Source organism: Paralichthys olivaceus, chromosome 22, assembly GCF_024713975.1.
Source record: "Paralichthys olivaceus isolate ysfri-2021 chromosome 22, ASM2471397v2, whole genome shotgun sequence".
In the NCBI taxonomy this organism is placed as follows: domain Eukaryota; kingdom Metazoa; phylum Chordata; class Actinopteri; order Pleuronectiformes; family Paralichthyidae; genus Paralichthys; species Paralichthys olivaceus.
Genome location: NC_091114.1, coordinates 12,416,743 through 12,435,808, shown reverse-complemented (window position 1 = coordinate 12,435,808; position 19,066 = coordinate 12,416,743). Strand labels below are relative to the sequence as shown.

Below are 19,066 nucleotides of genomic sequence, written 5' to 3'. Positions count from 1 at the left end.
TTTCAAAAAATGTCACCGCCGCAGCCATTTGGCTCCTCCATAGAGTCCAATTTAACATTCATGTGCTGGCACTGAGAAATGTGTACCTCGGTAATATGCTCCCTAGCTTGTTTGTGTCAGTAAATACACGCTCACTTTTCAGGAAGATGGCCTAATCCATACTCAGCTGTTAGCGGCTGATATGTTTGTTATGCATTAAATATTTGGTGGGTTTCCCTGTCTTGCTATGATATCCACAGCGCCAATCGATTGGTGAAGATTAAGGGCCCCGGAATGCTCCTGTGTTTGAATTACATAATCTGTGCATGGCGTTGAAGACCGGTTGGCACGTTCATATGTCATCGCACTCCCACTCGTGCAAACACACAAACGGGGAAAAGCTTTGTTTGAGGCAATTGAAAGGATGACACAATGTGCTCTGTATAAAGCATTGAGGAGAAATAAAGCAACAGATAAATGAGGTAGCACTGTATGGATCCTTAAGTATTGTACTTTGGCTCTGTGGAGATTACTGTGAAGAAAAGCTTGTTCTCCTTTCCTTTTTCTTTCATATAGCACTTTTTTTTACCGTAGAATATTTGTTTATGCTATGCAGCAACAGAGCAACTCCCCAAAATATAGGACAAACACAATCCAAGAATAGATGGTGTTTCATAGCCTAAGCTCGTTCCTTTGATTCTCGCCTAGGATCCCTCACTACTAAATCCAATGAAAATGTGATTTATTCTCCCCTTCCCTTTTCTAATTTATTTCAGAACCATCATACCAGACAAGTTGTCTCAGAGCTTGGTCAGCTTTGAGCAAGGTATGGGATTGGAAATCAAGTTGCATGGAATATTTAGTGACGGGTGGGTGGGGGTAAATTGTTTGGACACATCAATGTCCACACCTTTCCGAGCCTTGCAATGGTCAGGCTGACCTACAGAAACAAACCAGGCAGTCATTATCTCCTGAGACCAGAGTCGGCTTTTCCCCTCCCGACTGTGTCGGATTCACATCAATTTAATACGCTACCGCCGGCGCTCACATCGCATCCCCGTTTCTTCTGGACAGATTCTAAGACTAATCTCATACTTTAGGCCTAATACAATTAAATGGTATCGAACCGATGCGTCGTTCCATACATCATTTCCCCGTCCAGTGAGTGATGGAGCCCGCTGTTTGCCACAGGCCTGCGAGAGACATATGAGCTGGGGTGAAAAGGTTTGATTGTGGCTCGGGGAAGGGCCAAGAAATGAATATTGCGGTGCTCCCATGTAAGAAACCCAAGACTATTATAGAACCTGCACTGTATACAGTACATTACATTCATCTGCTGGCAACAATCTCATATTTTCATGCCTGCTCTTGTAATTTGAGCAGGAATGTTGTTGCAGATTCATATAGTGACACCATATAAAACCACAAGTGTCTCATAAAGCATACTGCACGCTTGATAACAGAGATGTAATATTGCTTTTGCTGTATGTAGTTGGGTTTAAAAAAAGAGGTGCTCAGTATGTTTATGGGTCTGTAGACCTGATGAAGAATTTGATTAAGAGAGACAGGCAGTCAAACAGAGGCTTCATGATTGATTAACTAGCTACATGGTTAGGTATTAGAAAAAGTAAAAGAATAGTAATAGAAAAAATATCAAAATTCCACTGCAGCTACGCATTGATCTACAGCTGAGAACCTGAGCTTCAACAAGATATCTCATCTTAATGTGTTTTTTTTTTAAGGTTGTGTTGCTCAGGTGGTTTGTTGATTTGTCTTTGTCCTTAGCCAGAACAATGTGTCCTTGTGTTTAAACCTCAGTCTCACAGCAGCTGTTCACAGATGACCATTATGATTGGAAAGATTTAAAATATGACTTCAGGGCTGCAAAAGTGTTTCAAAGTCTTTTCTCAAAGTCTGGCCACAGGTCTAGCAGCTGATTTTCAGCCGTTGGCAACGCCGTGCTCAGGCCCTCCATCATTTTGTGCCTGCTGTCAGTGAGAGGCTGCAAACTGTGCCCTGACAAGACAGAGAACATTCATAAAGTTCCTGCAACATCTCAGCAACCTTGACAGAACGCACTATGTGTATGTGTACATGTTGTATCTCCAAACTTCTCTCTTGGGGCAGGAGTTGAGGGGAGTTGTGCTGTTCACATGTAGCCTAAGAGCACCTGCCACATTCGCAGCGCAAAGACGTCAATAAATCTAGCCGCTAATGTACCACAGAATCTTCTTTTTCCCACTCTTCCTCTGCCTCTAATATTAATGAATGCCAGTTGAAGGCTGCCACGGGCAAAGATAGAAACATGCTCTTTCCACTATGCTAACATGAACAAGGTTATTGCTTCTTCCTCTTTCTGAGTGGAATTGGAAAAGAGTACACTTGGCCGGCGTAAGGTTTATTGCAGAGCCATGTGTAAGCATTAGCCAAGTGATAGGCAGGAATTAATGACTTTATCCATTCAGAATGGGTATTACTGCAAGCTGAGCCAATGAACTCTCCAGCACCAGGCAAGCAATTTTGGGCTAAATGATTAAAAGCTGTAATGAAGAGAAATAGTCCATATAGCGGGTGAATAATAATAAGCCGACCTGTGTAAAAATACACTTCTTCCACTTCCTCCCTCCAGTGTGCCGAGATGCAAACGGGTTTACGGCACACGGAAACCTTGAGGCTATTTTTAGAGGCCGCCTTTGCCTGCAACTCAGCAGTTGTAGCAATAAAAGAAACTTTCTATTCTGTATTCTTCCCCCAGAAGAAATTGTGATAATGAGGCTTCAACCAGTGACCATGTGCCCATAAATATTTGATGCATTTGAATACACACAACTCATGCGGTCCCACCCAGCCTCTTAAAATACTATACACAGCATATGCATATGAGTGAAATCTCAACGTTGCCATATATAAGATGTTTTATTGTTTGAATGTTATTCCTCATTGCTAATTCCCTGCTTCTCTGATTTAAGAAGGAATGTCAAGTCATCAGGGAGTGTGTGTGTGTGTGTGTGTGTGAGTGTGAGAGTGTGTGTCTTGATATACTTGGCCTATATCCTGTTGTGATAGTCACATGGCTTCTCGGAGACAGCAGTCATTTGTTACTGTCCTTTTAATCATGCTAATGCAACGTCTCTCTCGCTCTCTCTTTCTGCACACAGTTGCCTCTCTCTCTCACACACACACACACACACACACACACATATTGGTGTGAATGCACATTCAGTTGCACACAGACATTAAAGAAAAGAAGGGAGAAAGAATGGAGGGCCCAAAGCCCCCGAAGACATATGAATATCTTAAGTGGAGAGTTCTATAACTCTGTATCTTTCTCATGCCTGTGGGCACACTTTACACACAGTCGTACACATATTCACATAAACGTGATGCACACGTTCACGCATGCAAACACATGGAGAATAGAAAACGGAGATACTACAGTGTTGAATCAAATTAAGTGGCAAATTTGTGGCACCGGAATGCTGCCCCCGTCTTTTCCCCCCGCTCCCTTTTTCTCGAGTGCTGATCATTATTAGTATTCCACTCAGATGCTACTCTGCTTTCTTCTCCTTCTCCCACTGCTCTCCCATAGCTTCTCTCGCGCTCTCTCTCCCTCTCCTCCTGGGAGTTGAGCCCAGTGCATGCTAAGTGATAGGGGCTTCGGAGTCTTGCGGGGCAGGGCCGTGGGTGCCACATAGCGTGCTGTGCATGTAGGAGGGGTGTATCGGGAAAGAGAGAGGAGAGAGGCGAGGGGACCATTTTAGCAAATCCACCCACCCGTGTAAAAAATGATCAATCTCATGAATTTGCCGATAGGGAGTCGTTGGCCGATCAGCTGAGACATAGACAGATAACGGGAGAGAGAGAGGGAGGTAGGGTGAGGGGCAAGGGGAGGAGGGGGGTGTGGGACTACAGAGACAAATCGGGGAGGAAATATTCAAAAGTATTGAAGGTAAAAAAAAGGGCAGATTAGTGAAAACAAAAGAGCAGGTGAGCCTCGATAGACAGAGATGCCATGAAAGAAAGAATGTGAACATCAATGTCTGCTCGGATGAAAGAGAGAGAGAGGAGACGAATGGGCCATGTTTTTTTTTTTCTTCCCTTTCACACTTTATGTCTCCCATCCGCGAGCCAGCAGCCCGTTTTGGCTGCAGTGGAGCGAGGTACATGTTTGAGGTTCTTTTTTTGTCAAGCGTGAACAGGTCCCGGTGAGTTAGTGACAACAGAAGTGGCGGCCGAAAAAACGGAAAAAGTGCCTGTCCTAAATTCAGGGCCTGGTACAGCCTCAGGGCGATTCCTGCACTACCAGGCAGTGTGGTATGTAAATGTCATAGGACTCAGCAGAGCGAGAGGCTGTCTCTCTCTGTTCGTCTGACGGAACATGACAGGCCATGGGGTGTGTTTCTTTGGTTGTGTTGGTGTCAACATGAACACATTGGGTTTGACATACGTGAGGAGGAGGCATTTCGATGCAAGTTCAGAAAAACTCCGGAAAAGTAGCATGAGAAAAATCACAAATACAGAAGCAAATGTAACTGTAAGTACAAGTTTGTTATGAGAGCTACAGTGTTTGGCCAAAAGTATCTGGACAACACTGGTCAGGGGATGTTTTTTTTTTTCTGACTGGGAAATGGCTTCTTTGCTCAGGCTATGGAAACTCCCAAACATCTGCATGTGCATATAAATAAAGACAGGACTGACTAAACAAATCAGCATCACTGGATACTGTAGCTCAAGTGGAAGCCCCAAGAGCAGCCAGCTCATGTTTGTCAAAAACGATCCTGTTCAAATTTGTTTGTGGTTGATCAGCAAAAGAAAAGTCCAGCATGTGCACGAGCACTTAATGCACCCGGGGTTGTGAGGTCATTGATAAGTCCCACCCATGACCTGCCAGCTCCGCCCAGAAATGTACAAATATTTATTACTAAACTGCGCAATCCAGAGGACTGTATGTTGCCGTGGTGACGTTAGCTGCGTAAATCCACTGTGCTATCAAACATCTTCATGGTCATAAGAACCTCTGCACTTTATACGAGCAAACACCAGAATATAGAGCAAATAGTGATGCAGCAAACTGCTGCTGTGGATGTAATCATTTATCAGAGCCAGCACACCAGCTGCAGACAAAGATACTCACAATCCCCATGCTACTACATCTAACATCGCACTAGAAAATGAGATGAATGTTTGTGGGCATGTGATTTATCGAAAACGGCTCCTTGCAAACAAATCAGTTGGGATTAACGATCACAGACATGAGCAAATGGGATAAAATGATACAGACCTATTGGCTCTGTAACGCACACGTCATCTCTTCAAGCCTTTCAACTCTCAGAGTGGCCATCCAGATGATTGGGACAAATCCCGGTGGGCCACTGCAACAATATCCATAAAGTTTTTACAGGCTCGTCAGTCTTTTTACTGGCCCTCTCTTTGTGCCTTTCATTTGGGCGGGGGTTGGTCCCAGTAGATAAGTACAGGGCTTAATTTCTTTCCCATTCCAACTGTGCAGCCTCCATGGTTAGAAAGCCTTGCTAGTGTTAAAGTAGCCCTTGTCTGGTTTTCTGTCCTTCTGACCTTCTTCACTTTGGCTGTTTCTTGGCCATCTCTCCTTCACGACAATGGGATTGTGATTTTATTATATAGGCACCTGCAGACTGTAGTCAGCAGATGACCCTTTTGTCCACTTGCCTTCACATTGCTGCTGCTCTCTTGTCTCAATCACTCAAAACTCCAAGCAGTCGGACGGAGACGGTGCTCCTTGTCCTTTCCCTGGTAATCCTTAAATTGGCACTATCCTTTAGCAAGTGCTAGATTTTCCTTCTAATACTACCACTGCCCCCTTTCCCCCCGATCGCTCCTCTCCTCTCCTCCTCTCCCTTGTCCATACACACAGAACATACAGCTAAAATACGTTGAGGAGATATTCACAGAATTTCAAGCGCAATATATTATAATTGCATTCTCCATCTTTGATTCCAGGAATAAGAAAAATTTGAATACACACACACACAACAGTTGAGGCCTTTTGATGCTTGAGGATATCAGTCCATAAAGAAAAGTGCTTGAAGACTGTGCAGAACTCAGACTTTAACCTCAACAACATCATCAAGTTTGTTCCAAATACTGTGTGAATCATTCCTGTCCACATACTTTTGGACATTCAGCATACCGAACAGTGCGGTTTGAATAACCATGGCTTCTTATTGTGAAAGTCAAGTTTATCGTTCCCAGAGGCAAATCTATGTGACAAATCCTCCTGCAGTTTTCTGTATATCCAAAATGACTGGACAGCCTCAACTGCTCTCTCACACACACACACAAAAACAAAAACACTTGTAAACAGGAAGTCTCTTCAACCCACGCCCCATGTCCAGTTTCATTCCTGTGAAGAAAGCTGACACTGTTCGGCTGGAGTCAGAATAAGTATGCAGTGTGTGTGACCTTAAAGAGGGGAGGTTTGGAGAATCGCAGCATAAGGAGAAGAAAGTGAATAATTCTTTAAAGTGTAGCCTGGGGCACACTGTGTGGCTGTTTTTTTTTTTTCTTTCCTACAGTGCTTTTAGCACACCCCGTTTGTCAGAGGGAGGCATCATCCTTTATCGGCACATTTCATGTTTCCCAGAGGACTCTGTGAAGCGGGTGATATTATTGAGGAGCGCTGAGCCTTATTAAATTCCCAAGCATATTACCAGTCACTCTCTCTCCTCCTCACCCGCTCCGTCGCTCTCTCATACACACTTGCACTTATACCACTCACTGATTATACTTCTCTTTCTCTCTTAATTTGGTGGCACACTCCACTGTAGCTCAGCGAGCCCCCTCCCATTCCTCTCTCAAGAGGAAACAAAGCAAGTAAATACATATTATTGCTTTTTTTTTTTTTCCCAAATCACACTCACGTTCTGACATAGTGTTTCCTTCCACAGCTCAGGACCCTCATATGACTCACTCACTACTTTGCTGCCTATGTGAGGCCTCATCTGGCCTGTCCTATTCTTGGTGATTTATTTTCATCAAAGGACAGAGACAATGCTAATCTTTCAACCAGTGAACTGGAGAGAAAGCAAATTCTCTGTCAGCTTTGCTGGGATTAAGTAAGGAGTCATCAAAAGGATTTTTTCTTTTTTTTCTAATGCTCTGTGCATAGAAAGTATAATTTTACTACAACCTCTTTCTTAACTTTTTTTCAAAACCGCTGGAAATTCTTTAGTTCCGGTGAGGGGTGGTTTGGAAATCACATTTTAGTTTACAGGACACTGACACTAGCGTCTGCCCTTTTTGACAAAAGCTCTCGAATCTTGTTTTAATTCCAATTTTACATCTTCTTCAGAATCTTCCACGTGCTTGACATCTTTTTAATCCTGGCATATTTGTTTTCTTTTTATTTATTCCCAGTATTACATCTATGGCTCATTAGAAATGTCACCAACAAGCTCATTTGCACGATTAATAGTGGGTTGGTGGATATGTCGGGATTATCCGGAGTTCAGAGCCATAGAGCAGCTTAAGAGTATAACTATATTAGAAAATTAGTCATTGGGCTGTTACTGATCAACATGACAATAGATTGTAGGAGCACGTATTGTAAGGCTGATAATGAAGATTTATTTCTTCACTGCCCATGAAATTTCCACATCTCTCTATTCACTGATCTACTATTTGCTCAGGCTGAGGGAATGTGTGTGACAGTGCACCGGGCGTATTTATCAAGCACGGCTTTTGCCATTTTTTACAACGCTAACACGGACGGTGATGCCTCTGTCTCCCCCGCTGCAAGAGAAGCCTATTTACATATGACCTTGCATGCAGCAATTGGTGGAGCGGAGATACGCAGAGTTTTATTTTTGCTGGAATGATGTGCTTTTAGCTTGGATGTGACAGCAGAATATGAATATGAAAATATGAAAAGAGCAGTTGAGTCAGTGCAGGTCGTGATATTCATGAGGATTAGACATAATGTGTTTACTAGTTTGGATGCAGGCTGTACTGTAAGTTACATCAACGGACCGTACAGTATGTGTGGGCTGCTGACTCTTGAAATGTACATATGTGTCACTCATGTTATGGAGGCTGCAGCACATGTGTTGTTCTCTCTGTGCGACTGACAAGCTGTCACTAGATACCAAGACAACTGTGAGATCTTTTTCTGTCAATATTGGGAAAATGATAATTCAGCCTCACAGGGGCATATTTATTTGTATGTAGGCACAGAGGAGAGATAGTGAACAGTGATGTGACTCAGTGCTGAAGGTGCACATCTGGGGGATAGCACGCATTTACGAGCAAAGGCCCTTGAGGAATACCACTCTCTATGAACCATGGCACAATACCCTGTCTGCGTCCCTCATGCATAAGTCATTCTGCATCCAGTCAGGGAAGGAGGACAGATACAGTACATAGGCTTTAAGAACTTTATCACTGTTACGTGTCAGCGTGTGCATAAGACTGAGCCGTCAAGACCGCTTGATGCTATGAAAATTTGATGCGGAAAATATCCTCTTGGCGCTGCATTTTTAATAGGGACCACACAGAGGAATATGCAGGAATTATAACCGGATCGCTCCCTAGCCCTCAGCGTGTCACGCACAAAACTCAAATGTCATTGCACCTCCAGGCTGAAGTTGTCTGGATCTGCTTCAGGTATTTCAATCATTCGTAGAAAGGATCTATTTGTCTGTTAAAACACCATCTCTGAGCATGGCAGCTCCTGTGAAGCATCATAGAATACACAAACACCCCATTGCGGGTCAGACTATCGGTGTCTGGTGTATATTTGTCTGTTCTCAATTGTAGGAAAATGAGTCTGGCCTTTGGGCCCTTATTGGCCTAATCTGCAGTCGGGCCTGCTCCTCTCCCGCTGGTGATTGATATTTGGAGACGTCAGCGGGACAAAAACAGTTTGAGCTCTGACGCTCATGAAAGACCCGTCAGCCCTGTCGTCGATCAATATGAATAAATATTTCCCACAACTCAGAAGCATTAGAATCAAGGATGTGGAGGGGGGGGGGGCAGACAGAGGAGAGAGGAAAAATCAATTGGTGGAGAGCTTTGCTAAAAAGGGGGTGGGATGCTGGTGTAGAGGAGCTAAGGAACAGAGGGGGCTGGGGGTTTGGACTGTTGAGCAGTGTGAATAACGATGCATGTCTTCTGTCCGTCAAAGACAATGAAGAGTCACGGTCAAGTCATGGTTTATATTTGTTATCAAATTAACTTGAGCATCATATGAGAAATGCTGAGGCAAACATGAAGCGTATGAAGTATAACTCAACCATCCTCAAGTGACTCTTTAAAGTGCAATCACTTATATTTCCCTCAAAATATCAGCAGGGGTTCTGAAGTATTGCTGATCAATGCTAGATTAGCTTTTTAGCTAATGAGAAATTAAATCATTTGGAGCATGCAGGATTAATTGGCTCAGTATATGTGCTGGAACTCGCCCCTAACATGTTCCTAAAGGGATCCACTTTACTGAAAATACCCTTTAAGTTATGTTGAAGTGAACTCCTCAGAATTTGTCTTTAGAAATATACATTCTTAGAAAATAGCTATCATAGAAAAAGCTGAGAAGCAATTTCTAGCGCACTTATTTTTCTCCCCACTAAATCTGACCATTAATTCCATTTAGCTGAAAACCGTCTCCATGTCCACTACTCTGATGGCATTTGTCTCCTGTGGCTTACAATTTCCAGTCAACATAAGAGTCTTTGAGTGTCCATATTTTCAAGTTAGTGCCCACCTGTCCAAACCTCACCCACCCACAACATGAATCTCTCCCCGTCCACCTCCCTCGCTCACACTCGTTATTTTGATAGGGGATCCATTTGGTTTAAATTGATTCATTTTGTCAGTGGGAATCTGAGCTGAAGAGGGAGAAATGGGCATGGCTGCTGCTGCTTTGATCCCTCCGACAAGCAGCGTGAAAAGTGCATTTCATAAAGGATGTTCGCCTGTGATGAGCCCGCCAGAGTGACAAATTGGGCCCCCGGTGCTTTAAATAATGCACTATGTATGGCTCCAGCCGTGGTGCTGTAGTTCTATATTGCTAAACTGGCCTGTTAAGAAGGGCGTGTGTTTGTGGTTTGAAAGAGGTTAGTGGTTAGTGACTCAGATCCAGAGCTTATTTCACTTCCAATCATCTCCCTTTCTTGTTCATCCGTGTGATCCATGTGAATGTTAATGGGTAACTTGCTTTCAAGTGTCCACTCACATTCATATCTAGATTTGGTGCCTCGAGGATGAGAAGCGACTTCTGAGTGATGTCTGAAAAGAGCCTTGTTGTCTCCCTGTGGCGTTTGTTGCTGGAAACAGAATCATGCACTGATGAATCTTTAAGATGTGGTGTGCAACCCCTTAGCTGGTGACGCAAATCAAGGAGGAGAGGATCGTGGGAATGTTCAGGTGGACCTTTTGCCGTGTCGCTCCGACCCAACATGCAAATCCTCTTAGGGATAGGGAGCGGCCGTGAGTGGTGCACTCACAGCTGGAATGTGCTTGTGTTGACACATGCATGCACACATTTCAAATCGAAAGTGTGAATAAATTTAAGAAGAAAACAATGTGCAGTCGCAAGCCTAATTGATCCTCTCATTTATCTTACTAATGATCAGTTGTTCCACGCAGCACATCTTTGCACCAGACCCTTATGCGGATCATCGTGGATGTATACCGTAATGAAAGAATCGACAGAACAAAATCTGGAGGTGGCGTGACCACGGAGCCTAGAGTCAGAGAATGGGAGCGAATAAGGAAGGTGACAGCATAGTTTTTGCAGCGGCAAATCCAATATACTCCTCCAGGAGGGAACAAACTGCAGCCTATCTGTGAGATAGTCTGTAATCCAGGACACCTTGGCATTATCAGGCCGTATCACTCTGAGCCTCTTCCTGAGCAGGAGTGGCTGGACACTGTTTAAGGCACTGACGAAATCAAAGAAATCCACATTCTCACTGAGCTCACTGAGCCTCCACTTGTGGAGATGGTGACATTATGTCATAATGTGGGATATAGAGACATGTTTTGTACATGTGAGTCATTTGCAGATTGAACTGATCAAGAGTCATTGTGTAGGATGGGGCCTTCATGCTGTCACCGACGGCTTTGTTTCCAACACAGAACACAGAAAACGCTGTGGGAGGCTTGACACAGCGGAGGCATCCTGGTTAGACTCAAAGATACATTAAAAGAGGTGCTGGAGAACCTATTTGCAGACTGGCACATCCTCTCAGCACTTTGATGAGGGCCTGGACTGTGCAGTGCCATTTGAAGCAGTTTGTTTTTAACCTTCCAAGGGGTTCTATCAGTCCTGAAGAAAGGATTCTCTAAAACCTGTCAGCCCACTTGTTTAGGTTTGCCTTGACAGTGCACCGTAAAACTGTGTCCAGGAGTGTTGGCACATCCCAATATCTTAATAAATAAACGTGTGTGTTGAAAAGCAGCATTTTAGAAGCGACAAACAACAACAATAGACCCATGATGAGGGTTTAAACTGCTTCTTTCTTGCAAGGCTACTGCAACAGGTGTAATATCTTGAATCCAAATGGGAACCACTGTGAATCATTTGAGTCAAACTCTAAAACTGACCTTGATACAAACGTGATCAACTCTGTTTTGCAGTACAACACAAAAGGCCATCAAGCTCACCCCGAAGCTGCTGAAACACACAAAACTAATCCTTCTGGAAAGCATAGACCCAGATAATTTGCCTCCCTCTGCCCTGGAGTGGAGCTCAGTGTGGCTGTTTATGCGCCAACGTGCTGTTAAAAAAAAACTGAAAGCCTGTCCCTGGAGGTCAACATAATTACCCCCCACCACATTTCCAGCACCAAATTCCATTAAGGTCGTGACTCACCATGCCCAGCTCACCCTGACGTAGGATGTGTTAGCAGCTGAGTGCTAATTGCTACACTCAGGGTGACAAGCATGGTATATAGTAGGTGTTATTTGGCTGACTCACAAGCTAACAAGCTAGCATGCCGCTGCTACCTACTTATCACAAGTGGAACATTTGTTTTAGACGTCAGGTGCTGAGAGAGAACATTTGGAAGCGCAGGATTGTTTTACTTTGCCGTGCATTCTTTTATCTGAAATGTAAAATGAGGGCGTAAATCGTTGGGTGGTTTCTTTTTTATTTTGGAATAAAAATTATGTAATGCATGAACACAGTTTGTAGGAAGTAGGTCATACTAAATCTTTCTGGTAAGCAGGACACAATGAAATTCTGATGCAAATTAGCTCCTAGTGTTACAAGTCCCTGCACTAAGTAGTATCATACTTTTTATTACAGCTGCATAGTTCATGTGCTGCTCAGGGCAGAACACGAGCTGAACATTAAGTATGTTATGTGCAGCCACCGATCATTTTAACTAAATCAGATAAAAACTCCACCAAATTATTCTCCCCCTCAAACAATCGTTTTCCTCAAACAAACACACGACTTAGACATTTCCCTCTTTTTAGTACGATCGGTAAAAAGCCGAAATCACAGACGCATTTCTTTTTCTTGACTTTTTTATTTTAGGGAGGATTTAATTGAAATTGTATTTTGACAAATAACCATTTAATGGTGTAAAACAGGCCATTGTGCGAGTGTGCCTGGGAGTGTGCGATAAGAGTAACAGAGGAGAAGCAATGACACAGAGAGAGAGAGAGAGAGAGAGAAGAGAGAGAGAGAGCGGCTGAGGGATGGCGTGCATGTGTGCGAGAGGAAGCATTTAGAGTAATAATAAACAATAACTAAAACACATTTTTTAAAGCAGTTTTAACCCCTCGCTCACACACTCACTGTAGCTCAGTAAGCCCTACCATTTTCTGCACACCCACCGCCCTTCATCTGCAATTCTGTGTTTGTCTTATTTGTCTTATCAAATAATGCTGTGTGCTTGTCTGCTTGTCTGTGGCGGGGCAATGCCGAGCGTCCGCGCACGCACACACGCACGCGCACACGCACGCACGCACACACACACACACACACACACACACACACACACACACACACACACACACACACACACACACACACACACACACACTGCATGGTTAATTTAAGAAGTGGCCAAAGTGGCGCCACCTGTGTGGTGTGAAAACGAGCGGAAACTGCCATGTTGTTTTATCGGTTTCTAGCAGTGTTGCATGTGTGCACCATGGCAGGGCAGCTAAAGCAAATCTTTAAGGGGCTTCTGAGTACTGTGTAAGCTCAGTGACTCTGTATGAGTGTGTTTATTTTATGCATACAATAAAGATGTGAGTTGTGGCTCGTAAAGGTGATTATATAAGTGTTGCGCTTCAGGGATAATAAGCCTGATGAGAAAATCCTTTTGTTTTCAGATTTTGTGGCTCTCAGAACATTGCTTTGTTTCTTGTTTTTTAGTTAAGTGTTTCAGTCGGTTTGTGTGTGCGGCAGGAAGGAAGTGCCGTTATTCTTATTAGCAGAGTGGATGAGTCACTGCTCCTCCGCTCCACATCATGCTGCTGTTGTTCCACTTATAGATGAGGGTTAGGGGTCAGAAGTGCTCCGAGGACACGGTCTGCATTCATGTACGCCGGATAGAGAGAAAATATGCTTCCATAGAGCATGGCGACCACCTGCTGTATGTCCTCCGACATGCGTGTGCGGGGAAGATGAATGAGGGAGCTTGACATGCGGGGACACTTTATTTATGGGGTCCCAAATGGGCAGAGAGAGGCAGGGACCCACAGAGAGAGGACATGTGTAGAGGAGAGGGAGAGAGCAAGCCGCATTTGATAATTGGCAGAGAGATCGTCACCAGAATGAAATTATGCCAGTTAATCTCTCTTCAATTAATTACCTCAGGAGCAGGCCGCAGTACATTCATTATTCCAGAAGGAGTATTGACCCTGCTGAAAGAGAACAGAGCTGTTATCGTACCCATAATGCTAAATTGCAGCATTTGGGCAGATGCACAAGGATATGATGTCATCATCTACCATAAAAATTTCTCCTGGAAGCACTCGGTGGCATCATGTGTGTTTTTCTCTCGGCTTTGTTCCAAGCACAGGTTGGACAGCGAGGAAACCGGGGTGACAGCTCATTACAAAACTCGATCAGAGCCTGGTATCTTTTGCTCCGCTTTTCTTTGTGCCCCCCCCCCCCTTCTCCAGGCCTGGCGGGGGGTTCCAGATTATTCTCTTACTTGCCCTTGCCAGGCAGTAAATACTTCAAGAAGCTCAGGAGGCAGAGAATAGATCATCCGCTGCCACTTTCAACAGCACTCCTCCCACTGCTGGAGCGAAAAGGTTGCCGCTACGTGGAAAGGATGTCAGGTTGTGACAAAGGGCAAATGTGGGTCAAGTAGACTCGAGAACGGGTTGTGGTTTGTGTTGAAGCGTCACAGATGCATAGACATTTCTTATGCATACAACAATTATCAAGAGGGACGGAAGTGAGGTTTGGATTGAATTTACTGTGCCACTGAGAAAATCTCCAATACTGACATTAATGCCATCAGTTAAGTGCACACCATGACTTACATCTTTTCAAAGGTCATCCCTCTGCAGGACTCCCTTTTTGTTCTCAATTTCATCCTCTCTCCCGCCCCTTAGTAATTGTCTGGCAAACATCTCAGCAAGCGAAGGATAAATATGTTTTCTTTCCTGTGGATATTGTTCCGTCTGAACTCGCCATCACGGCCTTAATAATTTAGCACCTATTCTTTTTCTCCTGCTGCGCCTTTCTCTTAGGAACTCTTCCTCCCATCAGTCTCTTTTCTCCTCGCAGGCCTTTTTCCCTTTTGCTTCTTTTTTTTCTCAGTTTCGTTCCTCTCCTTCCCTACGGCCACATTCATTCGTGCGCATGTATTCAGTGTCTGTCTGTGATGCTGAGGACATCTCGGCTGCGAGGCGTTGCCACAGGGGCCCTGAAACACGAGACAGACGAACACGGGGAGAATCACTTTCGTGCCTTAATTTGCCGGCAAGTTTCACCTAATTAAATGGGACCTTATTATAGGTGTGAATGAGTAGAAGGGGGAAACAAGAAACATGACTGCAGAGAGAAGAACTTGCTCTCTTTGGTTTTGTTTTTGGTTCAAGTTTCATCCCGATCTCATTCCCCTCTTGTTTCTGTCTCTTCGTATTTGACTCCTTTCTTCCTCCTGTTTTTTTTCCTGGGGATAAATGTTTCATCTTCTCCCCCTCAGCTGTGTGGAGTAATCTGTATGACACCCAGCGATTCACTCCGTCATCTCCGCACTGATTGCTCCGCCATGCTAAATAGATCTGTCCGTACAGTGGAGTCATTGACAAGGGGCTCAAGGCAATCACAAGCTCATTTCAAAGCTTCACTCGCCGTTCACGTCATCCGAGCCTTGAAAACTTTCTCCATCTTGATCAAGAATAAGATGTTCAACTCTAAATTGGAACCGTGCGGCTGGGTGTAAATGACATTTGGAGGTTAAAGTGTGTTCTTTTAGTTTTCTTAATGTGCAGAATGTGATCGAAGTAGATTAAATTGAACTAATGGAGAGGTGAGTGGCGTCTGGCATTTCCCAGGACACAGGACATACTGTTAAAGAAAATAAATTGAGACCTTAACGAGGCTAAATCGAGGTCTTTGGATTGATAGGTTAATGTGAGCATGTGGGACAGGAGTCGTGCTGACCTGGGAACACATGTTGGAGTTATTTACAGTACAGTACATCTTCTGTTATCAAAGTTCCTTATATCATCGCTCTTTCTCCTCTTGTACTCTTCTCTCTCCTTCCCCTGTCTTTGTGAATGTCCTCAATTCTTCCTCCGCCCGTCCTGTCTTCCCGACTCTCCTCTCCACTGCTCTCTTTGGCAGTGTGTTTGGCCTGTGACGGCCCAGAGGCAGCCATGCTGTCTTCTTCACTCAATCTGCTGTTTCCCTTCTCCCAGGCCCTGACCCTGCTATACTCAGCTCACACATTCTCCCTCTCTCCATCCCTCTCTACATCATCCCTGTCTTCATCCTCTCCCTCATGTTTCCCCTTCTCTCTTTGTCTTCTGATTGTTTTTTTCTCTCTCTCTCTCTGCCGCTCCCTCCATCCCTTCCTCCCAACGCCTCAGCTGTTTGGGTTGAATCCGCTGGCCGGCAAAGAGAGGGCCAAAAGGTTATGGAGCTTCAGTCTGTTTCACTGGTTTGTAGCGAATTATAGAGAGAAAAAGAGAAGGACAGAGCGATAGTGCAGAGGACGAGACAGATCAGAAGTGAAAGAGTTGGTCGCATAGACGAACGCAGGCTGGCAAGTGGCCTTGCTGACATGCTACAGTGGAAGCACTTCGTGCAGTACAACGACATAAACAAACACACTAAACTGTGTTGCTCAGAGATGCCCACGCTACAGACATTAGCTTGCATATGCCCAGCAGCATTGATAGTCTAACCCCTTCATTTTTTCCCTACCGCTGCAACTTCTTAGCGAGGGATAAAGAAACCGCATCGAATCGCTACTGTATCCCGGCAGTGGAGGCTCTTTGAAAAATCCCACAGTGTAAGCGAGTCAGCTGATAGGGTGGCTGAGTAGAGCCAGCTAAGGAAAGCCGCAGCTCAAGCCGTGCAGCTACTGTCCCACTTTCAGCTTGTTTCCTCGCACAAATGAAGAAAGAAGTCTTCGTTATACTGAGTCTTTAAAGAAAAACCAGCAAACACACTCGGTGTGAGGCGCAAATAACTTGGAGCACTGCCTCACGGTGGCGTAATCACCACCTCAGCAGCACGTGACTCTTCTCCAGGAGGAATTACATCTCTGTAAAAACCCTCCGCTTGTACATTATGCCTCTAACTCAACTGCCAATCAATCTGATCCACCAACAACATCCCTTTGTTTGCTCCTCTGGAATTAACTTTTGAGTTATGTAAAAGAGGGTAATGGTTTGAATTATGAGCACGGCACAAAGATAGCGGGCACCTGCTCATGGCACCCAGACTGTGTCACCGTTCTCTTGGCTCCAGATCCCCAAATAACAAAAGCCTGAGCTCCCCCCCCCCCCAGGGGATGGAGAGGCCTCCTTGTTCAACTCTCAGTGTTGCAGGAAGGCTTTCTAACACAGCGGAGTGACCCACTTGTATTATGTTATGTTGTGGTTAATAGTTAGGGCTTGCGGGTTGTTTGTGAATAAGTAACAAAAGCCTGCTACTGTGCTGCGTGTGCTCTGAGGGCTTCTCTTTGAAGATGGGAGTCTTGAAAGGGCTTATGGGTACGTTTGGAAGCAGCGGTGCGTGTCGTCTCCATAGAAATGTTTGAAACAATTAAAGTTGATTGTTTTGTGCCATATTGTAATTGTGTCTGCTTTTACTCTGAGTAAACTTTGAAGGTCAAAGGATGAGTCATGATATTTTGCATTTCTTTCTAAAATAATCTTTTGATGTTGAGCGGATTGCATTGAAATGAATTTACCATCACCAAAAACCCCATCCCGGCTTAAGGGCACATGGTTTAAGTGGTTTTAAAAGTTCTCATATTGATAACCCAACCTCACAGGGAGGTGACACTTTCAAAAATGGAAAAGAAAGCTTTTTTTTTTTTTGCCTTGATATAGCAACTCAATTCATTAGCTCAGTGGGAAACGTCTTCATTCCGAGCAAGCCTGCAGAGTCAGTGGACCGTGGCTTGGAAATAATCAGCCTCCTTTCAGCGTGTAACAACACAGTGGAGATGCGATGCTGAAGGTTGGCTGCCTACCCTGCGAGAGCTGGTGGAAGCAAGGGGTCCTCCCTGCTGATTTTTTACCAGTTAGTCTGAATGTGGCGGCGGCATCGAGGCAATTGGATGAGCATCCAAGAGCGGGTTGCCGCCCCGGCCTCCAGAGGGGTTACCCGATGGCTCAATCGTAGGTGTAAATGAGCAAGACAATCAGTACCTGGTATCCGCTTGTCTCCTTGACGGCTGCGTTTGTGATGCTGCGATGGAGAGAAAGGGAAGGAGGTGCTTGTTTTCCTCGCCGGTATCATTTTCACCACATCAGCTGGCATGTTAACCGTTTGCCATTACACCTCTCGATTGCTATTGTTTTTCTTGCCTTTCCTTGCCTTCATTCAGCTATTTACATTTCATTAAACACAACTGTGCAGTTGTTTGGCTCGATAATGACAAAAAGTTATTTGATTTTTCCCATCGAGCGCAAGTTGCTCCCTGAGGCACTGGCTATACATTGACTGACAATCATTATCGGATGCTTTACAAAGGTAATTTGTGACACCAGCAAAAACAATGGATTCCGCAAAGTATTTAGCAGAAACAGGAATTCTAGCAGCGTATGAATGGCACTTCTTGAAGTAATATTGAATGTTTTGCTGAGAGGCATTCAGAGTGAAACAAGTGATTAATTTGTTGATTAAAAACACAAACCTGTTAGGGGCTTTAAAAAACCCTCATTTCGTTTTGTCTCCTCTTTCTTTGCTGTCCTCGTCTCGGCTGCATCGCGTCCTCAGTCATGTGTCTGCATTTTTTTGGTGCTCTTGTCAACGTGACTTTTAGTCATAGTTTCAATGCTGCTCAAAGTTTGCTCATACAGTATTAAATATATATACATATTATTGCATATAAGTGCAAGACATAAAAGAGTGATTTCTATTTCTATTTTTTTCTTTTACAGGAGAAAAAGAGCATTAAAAGTAAGCCATGGTCCAAACTCTTGTTTTTATTTATTTTTGGGCAAAGGCATGCTTGGCTTGGTTTGCACTCACCCTCGCTTCTGCTTGATTTTGGTTTTTCCATACCTCGCATCAGGTCATGAATATATTACATCTAACATAGCATCTCTATAACATTGGCACTCTTTCTTTTAAATCTGGCACTGTGTGGCGCAGACTCCACCTTTCCCTCCTGCTGTAGTTTTTTGCCTCAGTTCGTCAAGTCTTGTTTTTCTGGATTTGGAGTAATGATCTTTCCCCACATTGCATTGACAGTGTAGGGCAACTATCACTGTCCTGTTGTAGCATTTGTAAGCATCTAATTTGCTTTCCACAATAATACAAGAGACGTAGTTTAATCTAAGTCCAGCTCCCAGCGAGGTAATTGGTTAAGACCCCTATTAGTGGATTTAAGAGGATATCAGGGCGCTTGAGCCACACAAAGCTATTAAGCTACTTAGATCAGAATATGATTGC

At 44.2% G+C, this 19,066-nt stretch overlaps 1 protein-coding gene across 6 annotated transcripts in view; it reads left to right on the top strand.

Annotated features, from left to right (window-relative positions):
* pcdh7b (protocadherin 7b) overlaps positions 1-19,066 on the top strand; it is a 101,775-nt gene that overhangs the window by 78,109 nt on the left and 4,600 nt on the right. For 3 of the 6 annotated variants that reach the window (XM_069518805.1, XM_069518807.1, XM_069518806.1), the window contains one exon: positions 18,553-18,571. The exons of the other annotated variants lie outside the window; for them this stretch is intronic. In XM_069518805.1, the coding sequence (XP_069374906.1) occupies positions 18,553-18,571 (19 nt within the window). The remainder of the gene's footprint in view (positions 1-18,552; positions 18,572-19,066) is intronic. 6 annotated transcript variants of the gene reach the window in all.